The following is a 21,599-nucleotide window of genomic DNA, read 5'->3' on the forward strand; positions in this document are numbered from 1 at the left end:
ATACATGAAAAAGCATTAACCCTCTTCAGTCCGGAGGTGGGGCGGTTCCGGATTTTTAATATGTGCGCGGGATATACGGAATGTGAGCATTTTAACCGGTTCGTAGCCCCTTTAGGCAGTTAGTGGCATTTTGTACAAATTTCAAGCTTTTGATGACGTCATAGAAAATGTGCTGACGCAAGAAAAAATTTATTGTCGCCATTTTGTTCTTTTTGTGACGTACTATAAGTGTGCCAAGTGTGATCCAATTTAAACAAACGTGTGAAAAATTAGTGAGGGGGGAGGGGGACAAAATTCGCTGATGATGGTCCTTATATCTTTATGAACACAAATATTGATTGATATCAAGTTACATGTAAATATATAATAATTGAGAATAAGAACTTTCATATGGAAAAGTGTATTCATCAAGATTTTAGTTTAATTCCATTTACATCCGTTTATGCGTTGGAAGAACATGAAGATCAGTTTTTTAGTAAATACGCTTTATTTCGTGGTTAGTTCTAAAAGTTTCTTAATTACGGTCTAAATTTAAAATGTTTTTAAAAAGTTTCTTCATCGGTTTGTTATTATTTTTTGTTGAAAATATATACCCAATAAGTGATTAATTTATAAGCATCTGAATTTGAACAATAAGATGACTCGGGCGGAGGTTTAGCCCAAGACCTCTTGCACTAGAAGCGAACGCTCTACCACAAGGCTACCATTACGGTTGCAACGAGGTTAAAAATTATTCTGTGCTGTATAAAGCCTGTCGTTAAGGCTTTTTAGCCAATCAGTTGAAAATAGCTATCAGTTAAATGAAAACGTATATATATATATCAAAAATAAATTTTCATAGCACAAAAATAAGAAAAAAGACGCCCATTTTTCAAACCATCTTTTTACTTTCTTGAATTGGAAAAGTGGCTTGGGAATATCAACATAAAAGTAGCTTTGATTTTTTTGGTTTACAAAAGAAAATTTATTATGCAGCTGCGTTCTCGCAATTGTGGTGTATACTGTTGACCTCGGCTTTATATTTTATAGCATAGCATCAAAACCAGTCTGAATTAGGATAGATTTTTACATAACAAATCTCTGCCCCCTTGTTCAGAGAAGACTTCTTTTCCTAAAACACTAAATAACTTATTTCTCCGCAAAGCATACCAATTAAACTGAATCAGATAAAAAGCTAAATATTCAATGTTTTTAATGTTAAATGCCACATCATTTTAATAATTTACCAACTCTAGTTTGGAAATCTATTTCTAGTAATATTTTCCTTAACACTTGGCTGCAAACACAAAACTTTCATTCTGTTTATAAGCTGCAGTGAAGGAACAGAAACCAAGGGAAAGAAGAAGACGAAAAACAAAATGTATTCTGTGTGGGTTATAATGGTTTTGCTTAAGTATGTGTTTTTTATAATTATACACATTTGTTTCTGTGATATTACGATTAAATACTTTCAAAATTCTCACTAAAGTCAATCTCAAGCTATCTCCTTTGACATCATTAATTTAATCGGGATAAACTTTATGAAGTTATTTTCTCAGTGAGAATACAAAGATTGAAAAAATTATCTGCCTCTGCGTTATGTAAAAGAAACAACTTAGAAGACTGTGCACAAGCTTTTCTTTTAGATGTATATGTTTTAAAAGGATATTCAGCTGAGGTTTCAGGTTAAAAGCAATAGGCCTGTTCTTTAGAAAAATAGAGAAATAAAAATGATCAGCCTGGTTAGAATCGGTTATTAATGTGGCCTTTTTTAGCAGGTTGTGTGGCGTGAGGGGTGAGTGCTTAGGGTAGAGTCTGGGGAGACATAAAGTACTCCGAGATCAAATTATCCTGAACTGCTTATACTAAAGAGTTGCAACGTGTTACGGTTGCAGAATATCTTAATATAATCTCATTGCATCTTAAAATTAATTTTATGACGTCATAGGGATGAGGACTGACTTCAAAGCCATTTGTTTTATTCCCATAATGTATTTTTTTCTCATGTTTTACTAATGGCCTTGATTCTTGACAGACGTGGTTACTGAATCCAATGTTTCATTATTGATGCAAAAATTACGACATATGTGCATTAACACTTTTTTTACTTCAACGATTAAGTTGTAAAGGGCTGTTAGAAACATCAGTAGAATTTGCAACACCTGTAGAATAAAACACTTGAAGATTCTCGAGGTAAAAAACGGTTGCGTTATTGAGACCAGAAATGATTTCTGGTTTCAATAAAGGATCGCTATTTCACTAAAATCTGGTCTGTGTTATATTTCTAGCACTTGAATATCCCTTTAGCAAAACAATATGGTTACAACGTGATAATCAACATGCATTAAATATACACAAAGATTTTAAAATTTGAAGTAGACCTTCAAAACGGAGAATTATGGGGTAAACAAATCATTGAGTATTCTCAATTATCATTGTAACTAACCTGCAATGTTAAAATACAAATCAATAAATAAAAAATAAAAATTTTACATAGCTATATGAAGTATTCTAAAATAACAGTTAAAACTTTAACTGGGTATTTTTAAAACTGATTTTGAAAATTTTAGAAATCTTGATATGTATAAACTTGACAAATCAAATATAATAACTTCTGACACAAGCTCAATTTGAATGATGAAGTTTATCTATTTTTTCATCTAAAGAAACAGCCGCGGTAACATGTCACTTTTGCTAAACTTTTATTTTTATGCTGTCTTTTGTGGCTCTGGCTACGCTATGTCTATCTACCTACCTACCTACCTACCTACCTACCTACCTACCTACCTACCTACCTACCTACCTACCTACCTACCTACCTACCTACCTACCTACCTACCTACCTACCTACCTACCTACCTACCTACCTACCTACCTACCTACCTACCTACCTACCTACCTACCTATCTATCTATCTATCTATCTATCTATCTATCTATCTATTTACCTCCTCAGGCGATTCTAAAGATTCCGTCTTCGCTAGCGGAAATCAATGAATGTGATTTTTGAAATCCTCACCCTAAACTTTATAAAATGTGAAATCTTCTGAATTATACAGCAGACAATTCTTTTTAATTTTGTGCTAAATGACCTCTGGTTGAAGCCGAGGTCTATTAGTACAAATCAAAAGTTAAGAAGGCTTTGACCTTAACATTAATACCACCAAAACAGCATTTTACATGTCTAATTAAATTGAGAATTTATACACACAACAATATAATGATGTTGAATATGTCAAAACAAGTCAAAACATCAAAATTTTAAAATTTTAAAAAACAAGTAATTCGCGAAACTTGTACTAGAAAATCACCATAAATAATAGTAATCGGCAGCTTGTTCCTGATTGGTTAACTTACATCATTTTACGATGACGATGGGAGAATAAATTTTCTTTCTTATTTCTGAACTATTTTCTTCAGATACAATGAAGCATCAACTTGCGAATCAAAGTATAAATGCAAAGAAACAAAAACATCCGCTACATTAGCTTACATCAGCATGCATAAACTCAACAACACAAAGTTGAATGGAACCATACTATCAACACATTATGTTGAAAATACAACAAGATGTAATAAACTCTGTGCATTGCATGATGGATGTGTTTCAACTAATGTTGGTCCAAACAACGCATCAACGTTTGTTTGTCAATTGCTTGGTGAAGACAGACGCACGAATGCTGAGCTTCTTGTCAAAGCAGCTGGATGGTCGCTTTTCACGACACCTGTAAGAATCTTTTTAACGCCTTTCTCGTTTATTTCCTTAAATCACAAGGAAATGTCCTTTAGTAATGATTTGATGCAATGACGTATATTTTTCATTTCATTAAACCTTACTTAATTTTTCCAAAGCTGATTTAATGATTTGAATATTATAGTTTAATGAATAAGATTATTTTTTACTAATTTTTTATTATTTTTTTTTTTCAAGTTATACTAAATAACTAATTTTCTTGTTTCTTATGATGTGGGAAAACTACACGTCGTATTTTTTATAAAAATCGCAATGAAAAAGTTCTCTGTACACATTGTGTTTTCTCTAACATTTGAAATAAAGAGACTTTCCTGGCAGTGTAGTCGACATTTTGAGTATATGCAATGCAATCTCCTTGATAATCATGACAATTACATAAATATTTTTGACTTCAGAGTATATGTGATGACAACCCGTGCAAACCCGGCATCGAGACATGTCTTCCACATTATGGAAATAATTCATACACATGTGTACTTTCAAATCGTAAGTTGATTACTTTTTAGTTGTTATTCTCCAATGTTTCTAAAACAACTGATCTTTAATTTTCTATCTCTTTTAAATTTTCTTTTTATTAGGCAGATTAAAGACGCACTGAGAGCAGTGGGTCTTTGTTAAATAAACAATAACCTCTCCAATTTATAGGAATCTACTGGTTCGTGTGTTGTGAAGTTTTACCTAGCTAGATAAAAATTAACAACAAACAATTTTCGTTATACCACCATTTTTAAGATTCCATTGTATTTGCCACTATTTTCAAATGTGTTTAGAAAAATTTCAAAATCAGATTCCTTAACCGAAAGTAATGATGGGTGCCCCACATATAGCAATATACTTTCGTCGTAAATAAGGAATGACATGACTAGCTTATAGTCTCAGTACATTTTCGCTGTACGTAAATAAATTTCTCACAAACTTCAAATCTCTATAATAATACGCCAGTTCCGTGTCTCTGTGACAGGCAAAGTTGATATTGCCATTTTCCTGTGATGTTGCCGAAATTCTCTTTGAAGTCACCGAAAAAATTATGTCTTCTTTGTCGTGAAAGCTGCGAGTTTTATGTGGTTTGTTAAATGAAGTTCTAGCACAAAGTAACGGAAATTGTGTTTGCAAAAAAGATGGCTGTTTTTTTTAAGCAATTTCTACTCTTTCCTTCAAAATAAATCTTTATATACAAAAGCATTTAAAAAGGGGCATGGTATATAAATGAAGTATAGAAAGGTTTCTGTAGGGTTTGTTTATGCTTCTTTCAGTTTTGATGATATTATTGATGCGAGACATGTTTGTTAGCTAGCATCATAAAACTAACCACACCAACAACAACCTAATAGCTAGCTAGCTCGGACTTTATAAATATGTGGCCATGTTCCTTATACCTAGCTAAGTCTCCAGTTTATATTCAACTGACCAGCTATTAGCTGCTGTAGCTAGCTTATGTTTGCTTCAGTTTTATGTTGCTTTTTACATGTAGCTAAGCTAGCTACCGTAGTGTTATCTTAGTGGTCTTTGCTAAGAATGTGACTGTAATTTATTTTAATTGACATTTTAAGCTTAAATTAACAAGCCACAACAACTTTTAAAAAAATATTACATAATATTTAAGAAGAGTTTAAGGACTGTTTTTAAGCAAATAATAGTAATTCTGGTACCTTAAGTGTAGTGATTTTTGTTGTTCTAGATGTTCCGACTAAAATGTTTTTGTTTATGGCACTTTGTCTCAATTAAGAAAAGTTTCAACTTTTTTGAGGGAGTACAACACCGAAAAAACTTGTGTTTTTTTATACTTTGTATAAATTCTTACCGGTCAGGACTCTGTACAACATACCGAAATGACTGATCCCTCTCTATTTATAAATTTGATGCGTTCCAAATCACAGTTTTTTGAAATTATGCAATTATATATACTAAAAATAATAATTTGATATTCTCCAAGTTGTATTTTTGTATGCACTTAAATGACTGCTTTTTCTGAGTTGAATTTGATGGGTTTCATATCAATTTTGTGGAAGATTTTATGGCTGAAGACAATATAGAACATGCCAATTGAACTGATTTTTGTTCATATTTTGATTTGCTCCTCATAAACCTTTGTGTTCTACATTTATTGTAAACTTTTGTGAGGAAGGACCATATATATATACAATGTTTTCAAAATAATTAATTTTTTTTGATTTGAAATTTACTCCTTGCTCATTGCTTTTTCATCTCAGGTTAAAATGTTTGGTAAAGTCAGTACGGATCATTAGACAAAAAATTGTTTTGTTAACCGGTTAATTTTTACATTTTGTGCATATTTTTGCAGGAGAGGATGGTATGCAACCGAATAAATGATTTTTCAAAGTTTAACTTTTTGTTTTTAGGTGTTTTGTGTTTTTTAAGTTTGGCTTTTTGATATTGTTCAGGTTGTATTGTTGTATAAGCATTTAGGGAAAGACAATGTTTAAAATGCTTAAAGAACTTATTTCATAGATCTGTGCTTACTGTTGCAAGTTTTTCTGCCTAAGTGGATTTTTCCACGGGCCTAATCGACTAGCAAACTTTTTTGTGATAAGAAGCACAATAAATTTAATTTCACGGGTTTAAATAACTAGTACGTATAATGTAAGTATGCATAAAATTTTCACTATAAAATTAAAATCATAAGTACTGAATACAAGCTAAATAAAAATATTTTTCAATAAAGATTTTAACTGTTCGTTTTTGGTACAGTTTTGGGTCATTTTGGATAAAAAAGTGCGTGCTTGAATTAAAATGTATTTGATCCTGTTCTGCTCTAGGTGCGGGATAATGAAGAGACAGTGTCAGGTTTTTCTTCTTGTTCGCAGCACTACTCATTGTTAAAAGAACAATTACACTACAACAATGAGATTGAGAAAGTTAGAGAAAGAAACTTTTAAGTTTTTCACATTGCTGTGGTTTTGGGAACTTTATAAAAGATTTCATGTCGTGGAGATTTGTAATATACTGTAACAGGAATTAAAAATTCTGAAAATTGAAGAACAAAATAACAACAATTTCGGCCTTAACGAGAAGAAACAAACGCCGAGATTGGGACCAAATCTCCCGGTTCTTATAACAAAGTGTGTATTCTAAGGTGAAAGAGAAATTGAAATCAGTTTTTTTTGTAGCTTATCAGTTTCCGTTGATGAACTTCACCTTTGATGAAGATGGTAAATGTTCTGGTTGCAAAGCCAGTGCGTATTGGGCGGCTGGAAAACGAATACACGTTCCTGACCGAATAACCAAAGTGATGTATTTTCCAGAAAGAATTGAGTACGGAGGTGGACCAGCTTTGTATCCTGAAGGTTGCCTTAAGTAAGGATTCAGTTACGTAATACAACTTTGAACATCTTTGTTTTTCTTTTTTGTTATTATTTATGCTGGTCACATCCACCTAGCTAGCAGATGTCTTATTCCCCTGATTTGTTGATTAAACTCAATCCTGTATGTAATTCTTTTTTTGTCTGTTTTCTCGTTGAAATGAAGAAAGAAAACTTGATTAACACTGATTTCAAATTGCACTAAATCAGTTTCTTTAACATATCTTTCGTTGATGTCCAGCAGGAGAACCACTTTAATTACTGAAATTTAAAAATTGAGGAAAGCAGAACGGGTTTTGTCCTCAAATATATTTCCAGGATTGTAGTCCATAGAAATTATTTAAGGAAATTATTTTAAAAAATAAATTAAATTCAAATTACATAAATGAAAAGCAGCATACAATAAATCTCTGTGCCCTCCTTTTGTATTTTGCTCGATGTTTTTTTTTTTTGCTTTTAAAATGTTAAATAATTAGATATGTTACAAAATGACAAAAAAGCATGCACCACGAACAACACTGGGTTCATTATGTTAAATTAATTAATATATAAAATAAATTAATAACTCTTGGAACTAATAAAAACGATATTTTTAAAAAAGATGAAGTACAACTGGCTCCTTTACAATGTTTTCCAAATTTATGATAAAAGCTGTCTGCATGTTTAATTCTCTAATAAGCGCCTGGAGTGCTTATAATATTTTTTAACTTTTCGGAAGAAAGGCGTTTATTGGAGGGGACACTAAAAAGAGGGAGGTACTTTAAAATTCGAATGTTTCTGATAAAATGATTATGAATAACAGACAAAGAAATACAAAAGATATACCAGACAAATAAATAGTTAAAAGTCCTGAAATGTTTCAGATCTTGTAACTGACACATTAATAACTAAAAATAAAGAGGAATTTACAGAACGTTAAATTGTAATACTAAAGTAAAACTATCGAAGGTTGTTTACAAGGTTTTTTTCCACCCTGTAACGTAGGAATCTAAGGAATCATGCCCTATGTATGTCATGAATTTCAGGATCAAAATAGCGAACAATACAACATGAAGAGGTTGGTAATGTTTACCTTTTTAACGTCGTTTATAAAGATTCGTAAAAAGTACGACGAGTTTCCATTAACTTGCAGTTTTGATAAAAAGAAGATAGCTAGGAAAAAGTTCAATATATTTAACTGTTTATCTTGGTTAAGAATTATCAATATTTAGGGATTTATCACCAGCGTTTCCTGGTAACTGTGATAGTGATGGCTTCGTATTTTCATTCTGGTACAGAACATTCATGCGTGCTCTTGGAAACGCCCTTTTATTTGAGAGTCCAAGTAATGGTTTCTATGTCCGTATCGGTCATCGAAATGCAGAAACCAGAACTGCGTTCTGGCGTGTTACTTTCCTTACGGGTTACACCTATCACTTTGTAAACTATGAAGGTCCTGATGCTTCTCAATGGATTCACTTTGTTTTCAAATTTCATATTGCAAATGACCTGTTTTCTGTATTTATTAATGGAATACATGCATCTGATGGAGAAAAAGTTGCTATATCACGTAAGTCACTATGTTTTTAAGAAGTCTTATTTATAAAAAGATAATTTGAATGTAAAATATAACATCCATCATGGATAACAGTAGAGTATTGACAATTATAAAATAATTTTTATAATCGGTAAAACACAATACCTTTTGTTAGGATTATGTTTAGAACTTAAAAATTACACTACGACTCTATTTTATCAAAAAGAAACATTCTGGTATTTTGGGAAAATTTTATTTATAACTACTACAACAGTGCCAAGTTTGATTTCAATGAGGAAAGCCCAGTGTTTACATATCACCTTAAAGAAAGCCTATCCAAAAGTTATGAGAGCACGGCGGGAATCTGCCACATGTCATAATATGTTCAAAAAACTGCGACCAAATAGGGTTAACTTAACCTGTCAAACATCAAATGATATACCACTTGGTATCTCTCCTGATCTCGAGCAAAAAAGGAATGTAAAGTTTATCATCTTGTGTGGCTAAGAAAGTTCTATATGACTTTTACTTTTAACGCGATACAACCTTATAACAGAAAATTAATTTGAAAATATAGATAAAAATAATAATAATAAATCAGCTAGTTTATGAACTGGTATGCCGACTTTCGAATTATGTTGTTTCAGCTAATGGTAAAAGCACGCAATTGAATTTGGCTTGGAGGTACTACGGAATGTTTGATGATATTGTGTATTATAATCGTTTGCTTTCCAATGAAGAAATTCTCAAACTGCACCGAGTAAGATTGCATCTATATTTTCATTGAATACAGTTTCTAATAGTCGAGTTTAAAATCCAGAGAGGTATTAATATTTCAATTTAAAATACTTAATACCTTTTTTTCAGGAGCAGGCCACACATTAATGAAACATTGGGATAATGATGTTGCTAGTTCTCTCACAGTGCTGTTCAAATTTGTAAATATACCGATGTTTTTATGCTTTTATAATTATAATAGAATCCCGGTTTTTCGAACAAGCATTTACTCGAAATTTTTGGCTATCATTTTTGTTTCATTTATCACATCATACTGTAGCAAGTTTAATTCTATTTTGGAAGGCCTATTAAATGTTATGGAGTGTCTGCAGAATAACTTGCTACGGCCAACTAGACTGAATAGGGTTAAGAAAAAACCAAAGGAAAAAATATTACTTTAATTAAGCGGAACTTTTGAATAACTGCCACCTTGAGCAGCTGGCAGTCCACATTGTAATAGTTTTACATCTTACGCACTGATCATCAATTATTTGTATAAACTTTATACAACATGTTGTAATTAATTTTTTTGGATCTATATTATGTAGAATTTTGGATCTTTTGAAAATCATTTGTACACTTCTGTGATTCTTTTAATGACTAATACCATGTTTTCATTATATCGGATAGATTTCGTGCAGAATCAATTTACGTAACAGATAGGCCTTCTGTTTCTATTAGGACGAATGGTGCCGAATGAATTAAGGTATTGGATAGCTCCTGGGCCGGGCCGCTTTTAAAAGTGATACGTCTCGTATCGAATGTCTTCTTCCTTTGTTACAATTGGCGCTCGTTATCTTGACTATCCGTTATCTCGATCTTTCCGTATATCGACCAATTTTCATCCCTCCCTTCGGCATTTCAACCTTCCTTAGGGTAAAACACGTCCATTATCTCAACTACCCGTTATCTCGAACTTTCCTCATCTCGACCGGCTTTGCGGGCCCTTAAGTACATTTACATCACACACAAAAATTCGATCAGAAAATCATTCGAACGTTCGAATTTCTCAAATTTCCTCAAAATCCAGATTTCGAATGTTTACAATTTTCTTTCCGTTTACACACCATGTCTAGTAATAATTGATTCTTCTGATTAATAGTCCATCCCTGACCAGATTTAAAAATTTAAGTAATTTTTCTAATGTGTGCATGATATTGAAAAACTTTCCTTTTCTCCACCTTTTTCACGATCGACGCTCCTTATCTCGACTATCCACTATTTCGAATTTTCGTTATCTTGACCTTTTTCAACAGTCCCGTGGAAGGTCCAGGTAACGAGCGCCGACTGTATTCTGTAAATCTTTTATGATGACGAATATGATTACAAAGGGCTATTCCGCATATGTAAGCAGAACTGTATCGGCACGGTTTGTATGTGCTTCCATCGTACCGGATTATCAATCAATTCGGCGCAAACACCTATCCGATATAATAGAAACATGGTCTAAAGAACGTATGGTAACATCAAAATCTGAAATTGTAATGACTGATGTTGCCTTAACCTGCAACCCTTAACCCGCAATCTAACTCTCCACCCTCAACCCGCAAAAATATTTGTTAACGCATTTAAAGAATTGGGCCAAAAAAATCGAATGTAGTGATTAAATCCAAGATGACATCTTTATATTATTATCTAGCTATCTCGGATTCTAAGGTAACAAGATGATAAGCTTCTTTACAAACATGAAGTATATTGCAAATGTTTTACTTGAGTTTTAAAGGAGACATGCTGGGCCAAAAGGAATAGAAGAGTGGAAATCTGGAAATTCTGATGTATCGACATGTCTATGAAGTGGAAAACTGCAAAGTAAGAGAAATCCAGCGTTATATATTTTTTGGATTTTGGAAAGTAAATACATTTCTTCCCCTAAAAAACATGAAGTGAATTAAGAATTGGTGAGAAATAATGTTTAGGATAAAGAGCGAATCTTTTAACCCATAACATCTAAGGGAAGTGAGTTCTCAAGTTAGAATTAGTTTGAGTTTATTTTACCTGACATAAAATCTAGTATTTCGGAGGTTAGAGCACATACGTTTCGTAGTATGGATCGCATTAGATTTTAAAGATAGAAAATTTGAAAAAAAAAAAAATATCTAGTTAGCTACTGTATATTTTCTTCGTCATTTGAAATATCGCTATAAATGTGTTCTTCTGTAGGACTATCATATATGGGTTCAATATCTTGTTGAGATGTTCTGCCTATATTCTTCTCCCTCGTCTCGTCATTGGACTCAAAACTTCCATAACAGCCATTGACATGCGTTATCTCATTTTTGTCATCTTTTTCAGATTCCACGTCGCTATTGGCAGTGTCATATGCTTCAATGTCCTGATCAAATTCATCATGATCAGAAAGTGAATCGTAATCTTGCGAAGGTAGCTCTTCATACGTATGATTTTCCTTGATTGTTGCCTTATTAAAAGGATTATATTTCTTCATCATTTTAACAGATCTTCCCCAAACCTTCTTGATTTGTTTGATGTATTTTTCTTTGTCGAATGAAGATAAAGGAGGAAGATATCTCGAATAGTGAAGCCTGAAAATATTTTTTAACTTTTATTACATGCGCTTCAAGTAGTGTTTTAGTTTCTGCATCTATTTTTGCGTTAAGACTGTGGTGTGAGGGTTGACTTAAGGTGGATCAAATCTAAGACTTGTATGGATACAACTATTTAGCAGACTGCAACGGCAAACTGCATATGCAGAATAGTAGAATGTTAAAAACATTTTTTATATAAATTTTGTAAAGATGTTTTTGTTTATGTATATAGCATTAATCAGATAAAAAATAAGTCCACCGAAATATTACTTTGGCCCATTTTACCCTTCTTTAAGACCGAACCTTAGACGTCCCAAAATTATCCTAGAACCATTTAGGGCCTTTCACCTGTTAAAGTACAGAGAAACAAAAGTCTGACTGATGTCATTTGTCTTTTTTCCTTAATAAAGAAGCTGTAGTTACTGGACATTTTAGTTATGTGATCGGTATATTGTAAATTTATATCTATATGTTTTACTTGAGTTATGGTAGATTAGTTATGTTGTGTGAATTCTTCTTGTATGGATGTATATACGTGATAAATAAGTTCAGGTATTTAAATTGATGCTAGAGATTTCGATTGATAGTATGCATATTCACTAGCGCTAGCACAATCTCCTTGTATTACACCTGTATCTGTCTGGATCTATAGTGTTTGTCAAATTTTCAATCAATATTTTTCTGTTAATGCTATCAAATGTCTTACTTATGTTTAGCAGTAGAAAGTGTACTGTTTGTGATACAGCCGAGATTATTCGTTCAATAATTATTTTGAGGGCAAGCACATGGTCAATAATTGATGCAGGTTTGTTTAACGAATGTATTTCTTATACGTAGCTTTGTAATTTTTCTTCATTTTCGGTAATTTTTCTCTTTGCATACTTTCCTGAAATTTAGCGTGACACTAGTATTTACCATTTTCGTGTTGGTGTTGAAGTCTTCGCCAATGATAATCATTCTTTTTTGTTTATTTTGTTTATCAGATATGACAGTTAGTCATATAACTTTTTGTCTATTCAGGTTTCCTAAAAATTTTGTGATACGATAATTGTTGTTCCATTTGTTGACTTTGTGACCTGAGTAAACCGAGTTGTAAAGATGTGAAGTCTTTCCAGTCAAAGCCCATAGTTTTTGTTTCTTGAACCATCATCGCCGTTAAATTATGTTGAATTAAATCCTTCGCTAAACTTAATTTCTTTAAGTAATTGTTTCAATCTTGACTGTTAAAAGTAGCGAAATTTTTGTGTCTATGCCACATATTTGTCGAGTTTTATTTTTTTATTTTTTTGAAGCCATGCTGGTGTTTTTTTGACGGCAAAACTCTCATATTTTTTATATAATGCTCGAGAATTCTCCTTCTGTAACAATGCATATCTGCGTATCTGCATTGCAGTTTATTTGTTTAATTATATATTTTTTTGCATATGCTATAATGTCGCAAACGAAGGATAAAAATCTAGTTGTATCGCTCCCTCCCACCCACTCGTTTTCTCACCCCCCCCCCCCCCCCCCCCTAAACGTTTGCAAGTTAAAAATAAATCATAAATTTAAATGTTGTAAATTTCTCCATTTTAGTTGTCGGTGTCGTTTCTGTGTCGGTGTCGGTGACGCTGTAGCTGTAGGTGTTGGTGACGCTGTTGTTGATTTTTTTGTAAGTGAACTAATTAATATTTTCCTACCTTTCAAATGTTTGGGTAAGATCTTTGCATAGAATAAAACACACATAGATGATTCCGACTATGACGGCAAAAACAATCACTAGGATGACGGCTAAGTTAATACGTAGAGTGATTGTCGGATGTTCACCTGGTGGTGCTACCACCTTGTAAGATGCGATCGGGTCGCTAAATCTTTCTAAAGCAGAAAAAAAGTGAGTAAAAAATAATTTTTGATGAGGTGTGAATTATAATAAATTATTTGTAACATTTCGATCCTCCGAATCTGTGAAATAAAACGGAAGATTTTTTTTACCTGGGACAAACTTCTTCTTCATAACATGTACAAAAATTTTTACTTCGTTTCGACAGCTATCAACTAGATGGTCAAATGTATACGTCCCAGCATGCTGTTCGTGGATGTTGTGTATTTCTAGGACGGAACCATTAGCTATCCCATACACTTTGGAATCCGGGAATACAAAATGCTCACTAGATGGTGAAGAAATTAAAAGTTTGTTTTCAAATTTCCATGTTGATTCTCCTCGATGTGTAGTCTGTATACGTAAAATAACTCGATCGTGTTTTCTAGCGAATACATTGTAACCACTGTCGAGTAATTGTAGAGTTGTATCTATAAAAAAATACCTTTATGTTTTGTTTATTTAAACTTTTTTTCATTCTCCAATACTAAATGAAGTTTTTCTCGAACGATGTAAATTTATTTTTCTGATTTTCGAATACGGGAAATTTCTGAAATTAGGATTCAATCGAAAACTATTTTCAAGGACTACTGACTTGGTCTCGGGTCATGCGGTGTAGGTTTAATTATCCACGGTCACGGCTGGCAGAATCCATATCCATCGCGAAGCAGCTTAATTGCACCTTTCAGTCGCGAATGATTATACGCATCCCTAACACACTAACAGTTGACCTAAATATAGTTTTTTAAAATAATTTGATATTGACATACCTGGAACGTGCAATGTAAACAAAGTTTTATCCCCATCGTTTGCTAAGGCTGTGTACACACCAGCATCATTCGGTTTAACATCATAGATTTTTAATACGTGGTTGTAAGCGCTAAAATCATATCTGGCTGTTTCTTGTATATCTACACTGTCTCGTTGCCATAACAACAGACCATTTTCTTGCATCGATACTGGATTCATAACGGCTATAGAGCCTGGACAGACTTTCATACCTTTAGAATTTAAAAAAATCTCGAAATAGTAGACCAAAAATTGTACAGGACATTCAGAGTTACTTGTGGAAATGATTTGATTTTTCCTGTCACGCAATTTATTTTGTTTTTTTACCTAGATAACTCATATCAGCATATTATATATACATAGATGACCGCTGCAAAATGCAAGTAACAGAAAAGGTTAGTACTCAAAATAAATGACAAACTAAATTGAACTACAGTAAAGTAAAGTAGTAAAAAATTAAAACATACACAAAATAACAATAAATAAAATATATGCAGGCTCGTCGATTTAAGAAAATTAGGTCGTACTGTAACCAAGTTATCTTAATACTCGTACCATATTTATTCTATTATTCCCGTATTTTCACTATCCCCGCCTCTCTAGTAAACCTGTCTTCATTTTTAAGATTAAAACCTAATCCTGCAGCGAAAATAATATAGAGTAGACGAATCGCTATGTTGTGTTGAGGATGCAAGAAATGACAATACCCGGGATACGTAAGATAAGTAATAAACTGAGGATCGAAATGTATGTGTGGATTCTTTGACTAAATGGGTACTGCAGTAGCGATAGCTGCTGCTAAGTTGTGCAACGGACAAACGATACATAAAGGACGGGCGAACCCGTGGATTCATCTACGGGTCAGCGATTAGTTTTGTATATAAAGCACAAGCATTTCCTGATTGTCAACATATTCTGAAACATATATGAATAAAAAAATCCGCTAAATCAATCACTTACTTTTCGCTTCAATTTTTTGAACCTCGATGGACCAACTCAAACTTGATTTGCATCCGTTGATTTGATAATTTAAATTATAAACTCCTGCATGTTCTTTCTGTATATTCCGAATTTCCAAAACAGATCCATTGGCCATGTCGTAAAATTTTGGATCAGGAAAAATAAAATGACTTGCTTCTGACGTTTCTGTTAAAACAGTGTTTCCATGCATCCATGTAAATACACCATGATGCTTTGCGTACGCACGCAGTACAGCCCGACCGTTCACTTTAACTTTCAAAGACTTATCCATTGATAACAGGGTCGTGTCTAAAAGAAAAAAGAAATGTATTTTTACTGTTTCGTTGAAAAAAGCACACCCTGTCACCATTGTTTTTTTTAGTTAAAAACTTTAAATTTAAACTTTATTAAAGAAATAACAAAGATATATTTTGATCTACTGGAATGGAATATATTAAAACTTACCAGGCACTGTCAGTGTAAATGAAACCTTATTTCCGTCAGAAGCTATAGCTGTATACACACCAGCATCTTTTGGAGACAAATTATGAATTTTTAACACATGTGTATCGTCTATAAGTTCGTACTTTGAGTTTCCAAATAATTCAATGTTGTTTTCCCTTTTCCATGTCAACAAGCCATCCAATGATGTTGACCTCAATATAGCAGTATCCCCAGGGCATACTTTTAAATAAAAAAAATTACTAACATCTCGATGGATTTCTCTATATCTCATTACTCCCTGTTCTATCAAAAATTATAGAATTTATTATGGATTTTGTTATTTGCTGAAACCTTTTGATTATAAAGCCTAATGTCTATTTCCAGCAATCAATATTTTTAAACAGGTTCATCGTCTGAGCATGTGTATCGAAATTTTTCAATAGCTGGAATCTTTGGTGATCACTAAAAAAAACTTCTAGATCGCGCGTTATAGATCGCTGGGTAAATCAGATCAAAAGTTTTCGTCAAAAGTTTCGCAAAACATTGATTGCTGGAGAAAATAACTAATAAAAAATAACTGTGAAATCCAAGCAACATTAAAATTTACTTTTGTAAGAAAGTACTCAAAACAAGTGGAGTGACCAACTAAATTGAGCTACAAGTAAAGTTGTAAAAGACTAGTCGTGAGCCCGTGTAAATCACCTCGTCAGTTACATCCGCCGCTCCCCATAGCTACTATCAGTGCTTAACAGACAAAAAGTTGGGTGTTAAAATATAGATGAAATACACAAAGGCAATCGATTTATCGATTTAAAAAAATAATCTTAAAGTTGAACCAAAGAAGATATGTGGATTCAAAATTCTACTGGGGGCGTCAATTTAGTAAAAGTATTAGTCCGTTATTTTGTTCTAAATGGCTAAAAAATCGCTACCTTATACCGCACATGTGCAAAAGAGCGATTCCCACATGTGCAAACCCGCTGTTTTTTTCTACGGGGTAGCAACTAGCCTACTATATCGAACCTTTTTTGAAATAATTTTTGTGTGATATATTTGGTATGTTACACTTTATCGTCGCCTTGCTGCAAATATATCGAGAGAAGAAAAATCTGCTGGATCAATCACTAACCTGTTTCTTTATTTTTTTGGACCTCGATAAACCAACTTAAAGTTGCTTTGCATCCGCCGACTTGATAATACAATTTATAAACTCCCGCGTGTTCTTCTTTTATATCCCGAATTCCCAAAACAGATCCATTTACTATGTTGTAAGATTTTAGATCAGGAAAAATAAAATGACTTGATTTTGACGTTTTTGTTAAAACAGTTTTCCCATGCATCCACGTAAATGTACCATTATGCTTTGCGTACGCACGCAGTACAACCCGATCGTTCACATTAACCTTTGTGGGTTTATCCAATGATAGCAAGGTTGTGTCTGAAAATATAATGATGAAGTATATATTTACTTTGCCAATAATGCATGGCGGCATGGTTGGTAAAGTTGGAGGTGGACTAAATCCTCTGTCGGCTATTTTGATTATTTCACAAATTCGTATTTAATTATTTAATATTTAATGCGGAGGTTGTAACCCCTCCCTCCACTTTCCCAAACCCTTTGTACATTGGCAGGACCTTAAAGAAGAACTTTTTTTAGAACAACAGAATGGTAAATCTTTCAAAGAGACATAGCTTCACATGAACATAAAAAAGGATTTCACGCGTTCTTTCTCAAAAATACAAGACTTGAAGCCTTGAGAGTATTCTTGGGAAAATCTTAAATACAAAATGAGCAATCGGTTAAGTAGTTGATTTTTTCACTATTATTTTGAATTGTCACACATTGTGTATAAAGACTATATTTCTCTTAATATATTTGTCCAAAGAAAGTCATGCCCTTGTATGTGATTCTTTATACGTGTATTCGTTGTGTTAGTTGAAAAACGATTTTGTTACTGTAGACTTAAGGTTTTGATTTATTGGTGTAGAAATATACGTAAGCTTACCCGGCACTGTTAGTGTATACGTAACTTTACTTCCGTCAACAGCTAATGCTATATACACACCAGCATCTCTTTGGGACACATTATGAATTTTTAACACGTGTGTATCGTCTGTAAGTTCGTACTTTGAGTTTGAAAATATTTCAATGTTGTTTTCCCGTTTCCATGTCAACAAGCCATCCAATGATGTTGACTTCAGTATAGCAGTATCCCCAGGGCATACTTTTAAATTTTCTAAAAAAGAACGTCTAAATTACTCTATTTAAGGTCTTAGAAATTTGATGTTAACCACTGACTTTTAGCTAGGCTCGGATGATTTTTTTTGTTCATTTAACCATGATGCGCTACAAAGATGAGTGAAATTGCTATGTAAAACCAATAACTATCTAAACCTGCTAGCAGTTCTTTACAATTTCCTACCTTTTGTATCTGTTTGAAGAACATTAACAACCCACTGTTTACTGCTTTCGCATCCTTCTACCGCGTAAAAGAAATGGTAGGTTCCTGCATGACGTGTTTGTATGTTATCTATCTCCAACAGAGCTCTAGAATCACTCGTAAATGACAAATGATGGTGTTCGCCAGTTTTCAAATATATTCCATTCATTTTCCATTGTCCATATCCCCCGGATGCCATATGCACTTTCAGTATAACTGTTTCAAATGCGTTTGTTGTGATTTCTTGCAAGCCTTCCACAGTTAGAGTGTTATCTATGGGTTTTATAAAAAATGAAGATCGACACGCTTTTGAAAATATATTTGGAAAAGATTATAGTGAATCCGATATAGGCACAGCACTTTCAGTGGATCCGATATAGGCAAACAAGTTTTTACGCTTTTTTCAGAGTCACTTACTCTGAAATCTACTTACAGTCAAACAGGAGTAAAAAAAGGGGCGGTGACGCTATTGCACACAATGAGTATCCTGCGGTTGGAAATCCACTATGCCCCTCCTTTATTTGCTAGGCCCAACGCCGCACCACCATTATTTGGCGCCAGAACAGTGGAAATCTTTAGCCCATTCACCCCCGATAAATACCATACAAAAAGCTACTTATTAGAATATTAATAAAAAGCAGTGCTTGTAACGATCTCAAGGCTACCTTTATGTTTTGGTGTTGTGCGGACAATTTCTTGTATAAAACCGGTTGTCCAGCCTACTGAGATATTAAAACGTTTACGCCCTGTGACGAAGCCCTCATTAGAAGGCTCCAAAAATTCATCAAATAATATTATCAATAATTTACCTGGAATTTTTAGAGTGAATTCGAGTTCTTTTGCTGTTTCCCGTTGGTACGCCACGTATACTCCGCGATCTGTTGCAGCTAACCGAAAAAATATAAGTTTACCATAATACATGTTGTATTTGAAACTAGACAGGTCAACATCGTTTTGAGTCCATCGCACGTAGTATGCAGGATTCATCCAGTCCATTGGATCCAATGTAATGGGAGCACCAAGACATCCTGTTACACCTAAATAAAATTAATGTTTGAATTTTTAGCTGTTATGAGAAGATTAGCTGAGATCATTTGCAATACAAATTTTCATCTCAGAGAAATTATTTATGTGAGTTTGCGACACAAAAACTATAAAATTGCAATCAGTGATTGGAAGGTCGGTGAAAAGTCGATAAAATGCGGCTTAGTGATTAAAATTTTGTTCTGATCAAAACGTTTGGCCAATTGCCTTTTACCGGCTTTTTCTTTTTAATATTTTGTAATTTGGGATGTAATTCAACCTCGTCTTCAGGGTTTTGTGGCCCCTGAGCCGTTAATCAACAAAGCAAAATGCCCTGGGAACGACGTTGGATGCAATTGTAACAGAAAGAGAAAATTTATTAATTCTCTTTGCATGTTGAATTTTTATTAAGCTTTGTTATTTTAAATAGTGCTTGCTTTCGAAAAAGAATGGTTTTCGAAAAGCTTTCCAGAAAATAGTCAAGTCAAGGTTGACCCTCCCATAGAATAAAATATATAGGTTGGGAATTTACCCGCCACTAATTGCAGGTACAATGTTTGGCTCACAGCCAGACAGCGAGTATTATGGTATGGTTCCACAAATCTCACATCAGCTTTATTTACATGTACTAAAAGTGTTAAACTACATACTTTTCTTTTGTATAGTCGTTTCACCCTTTGTGAAGGTCTTTTCGTCACCTTTGATGATCTTTTCGTCATATGTGTAGCCTGTAAAAAAAGGTATTTGTCAAGTGCAAATGTGATGATGCTGTTATACAGTGACAATACTAATACTAATATTAATAAACATTCGGTCAAAAAAAAACTTTGATTTAGGGCTAACTGCTCTTATGTTTCGAGCCCTTTTCAGCCTGATTTGTTTTTGTTTTGTCATTGATATCTTGGAGAATAACAAACACACAACTCCAAAGTTCAACACCAATCTTATTTTGTTCATACTTTTCAAAAAAAGGTGTACTTTGTTGAAATACGAAATGTCGTAAATACGGCAACAGCTTTACGAGACATCCAACAAAGGCATCTATCCTTACTTTATATTCCTCAACAAAAGTGCGTAAACTTTACTTCCCAGGGTAGTTCGATGCAAAGAAAACCTTAACACTTGTGCTAAACATGGAAAAATATCTTTATGCGCTAAGAAAACACAGAAAAACATCTCTCTGTTGGTATAATATCGGTAACATGGAACTTTTTTTCTCACCTGATTTCAAGAAGGTCACCACACTACATAATAAAAGATAAGTTGCCAACTTCATATCATACCATGTTGGCGGTGGTCCATCTTTCTTCAGAACTTACATGGCACTTTTATCAGCCTGCGTTAAATATTGCACTAGTTTTATGGCTCAAAAAGTATATGTAATTTATAATTTGACGTCATGTGTTAAAATAAATTGACGTCATACTTTTCAATATGCAGCAATAACCAATTGGTTAATTGCAAAGAAATCAACAGTATTAGGATTATTTCAACATATGTACGCTAGAGCCAAGGCCGGGCCTTAAAAGTGGAGGAGGCCAATTCGATAATAATAAATATTGGGAACTAAGGACGTTAAGATTTGCTAAAAATTTATTGTAACTCTAAAATGTTTTCTGTTTGAAAAGGAAAAAATAAGCGAGAACACAGGACTTTTAACCAAAAAGATTAACCTCAACTTCTTTCCAGTACCCATGTCTTCTGCACAACAGGAAAGACTGGAAACGAGGTTGCAAAAAGATAAAATAGATAATAACACTAAACTGTTTGAGTTACAGGCATAGAATTGTAAAGAGCCGTAATATAATGTATAATGTAGACTGGTTGACTAAGCTTTTTTGAAGGATAATAAAAAACTTTCTCTCGTACATAAGTTTAGACGCAAAAAAATGTGTCCGAGCAAATCCCTAATTCGAATCCACCACTAACCCCAAAATAATTTAGAGAATAGAAATAAATCTATTTCCACCCTCCTAGGGTATTCACATTGTGTTTTTTTGTATATCTCAATTCTCTTTTATTCTGATTTATGCATACTTATTCTATGGGATAATTCACTCAATTTTCGCGCGTGTAATTTTTACACACGAAAATTGAAAAAAAATTTAAGACGCGAAAGTTTTTTGCCACGAAAAGATCAAAAAATTTTCTTGAGACAGTAATAGTGCAGACTGTTAATTAGTAATAACAAGACGT

General features: G+C 33.3%; 2 protein-coding genes across 3 annotated transcripts; one reads left to right on the top strand and one right to left on the bottom strand.

Moving 5' to 3' along the window:
- The first annotated feature begins 302 nt into the window (after nucleotides 1-302).
- Nucleotides 303-10,871, top strand: LOC130614224 (uncharacterized). 2 transcript variants are annotated; one of them, XM_057435647.1, is made up of 7 exons: nucleotides 303-1,393; nucleotides 3,399-3,705; nucleotides 4,128-4,218; nucleotides 6,861-7,047; nucleotides 8,264-8,601; nucleotides 9,216-9,328; nucleotides 9,436-10,871. In XM_057435647.1, exons 1-7 carry the CDS (start codon nucleotides 1,359-1,361, stop codon nucleotides 9,451-9,453), a joined length of 1,089 nt encoding a protein of 362 aa, XP_057291630.1. In that variant the 5' UTR covers nucleotides 303-1,358; the 3' UTR covers nucleotides 9,454-10,871. The 2 variants fall into 2 exon arrangements, with proteins under 2 accessions (XP_057291630.1, XP_057291631.1); XM_057435648.1 differs by having other exon boundaries at nucleotides 307-496.
- Nucleotides 10,872-11,445: 574 nt separating this feature from the next.
- Nucleotides 11,446-21,157, bottom strand: LOC130614223 (obscurin-like). Its single transcript, XM_057435646.1, has 12 exons — nucleotides 20,625-21,157; nucleotides 20,054-20,131; nucleotides 19,190-19,417; nucleotides 18,363-18,653; nucleotides 17,946-18,176; nucleotides 17,069-17,377; nucleotides 15,961-16,179; nucleotides 15,496-15,804; nucleotides 14,517-14,747; nucleotides 13,860-14,177; nucleotides 13,568-13,742; nucleotides 11,446-11,885 (listed from the first exon to the last, which is right to left on the bottom strand). The coding sequence occupies exons 1-12, from the start codon at nucleotides 20,677-20,679 to the stop codon at nucleotides 11,450-11,452; spliced, it is 2,880 nt and encodes a 959-aa protein (XP_057291629.1). The 5' UTR covers nucleotides 20,680-21,157; the 3' UTR covers nucleotides 11,446-11,449.
- Between the last annotated feature and the right edge of the window lie 442 nt (nucleotides 21,158-21,599).

The sequence above is a fragment of the Hydractinia symbiolongicarpus genome, chromosome 11 (genome assembly GCF_029227915.1).
Source record: "Hydractinia symbiolongicarpus strain clone_291-10 chromosome 11, HSymV2.1, whole genome shotgun sequence".
In the NCBI taxonomy this organism is placed as follows: domain Eukaryota; kingdom Metazoa; phylum Cnidaria; class Hydrozoa; order Anthoathecata; family Hydractiniidae; genus Hydractinia; species Hydractinia symbiolongicarpus.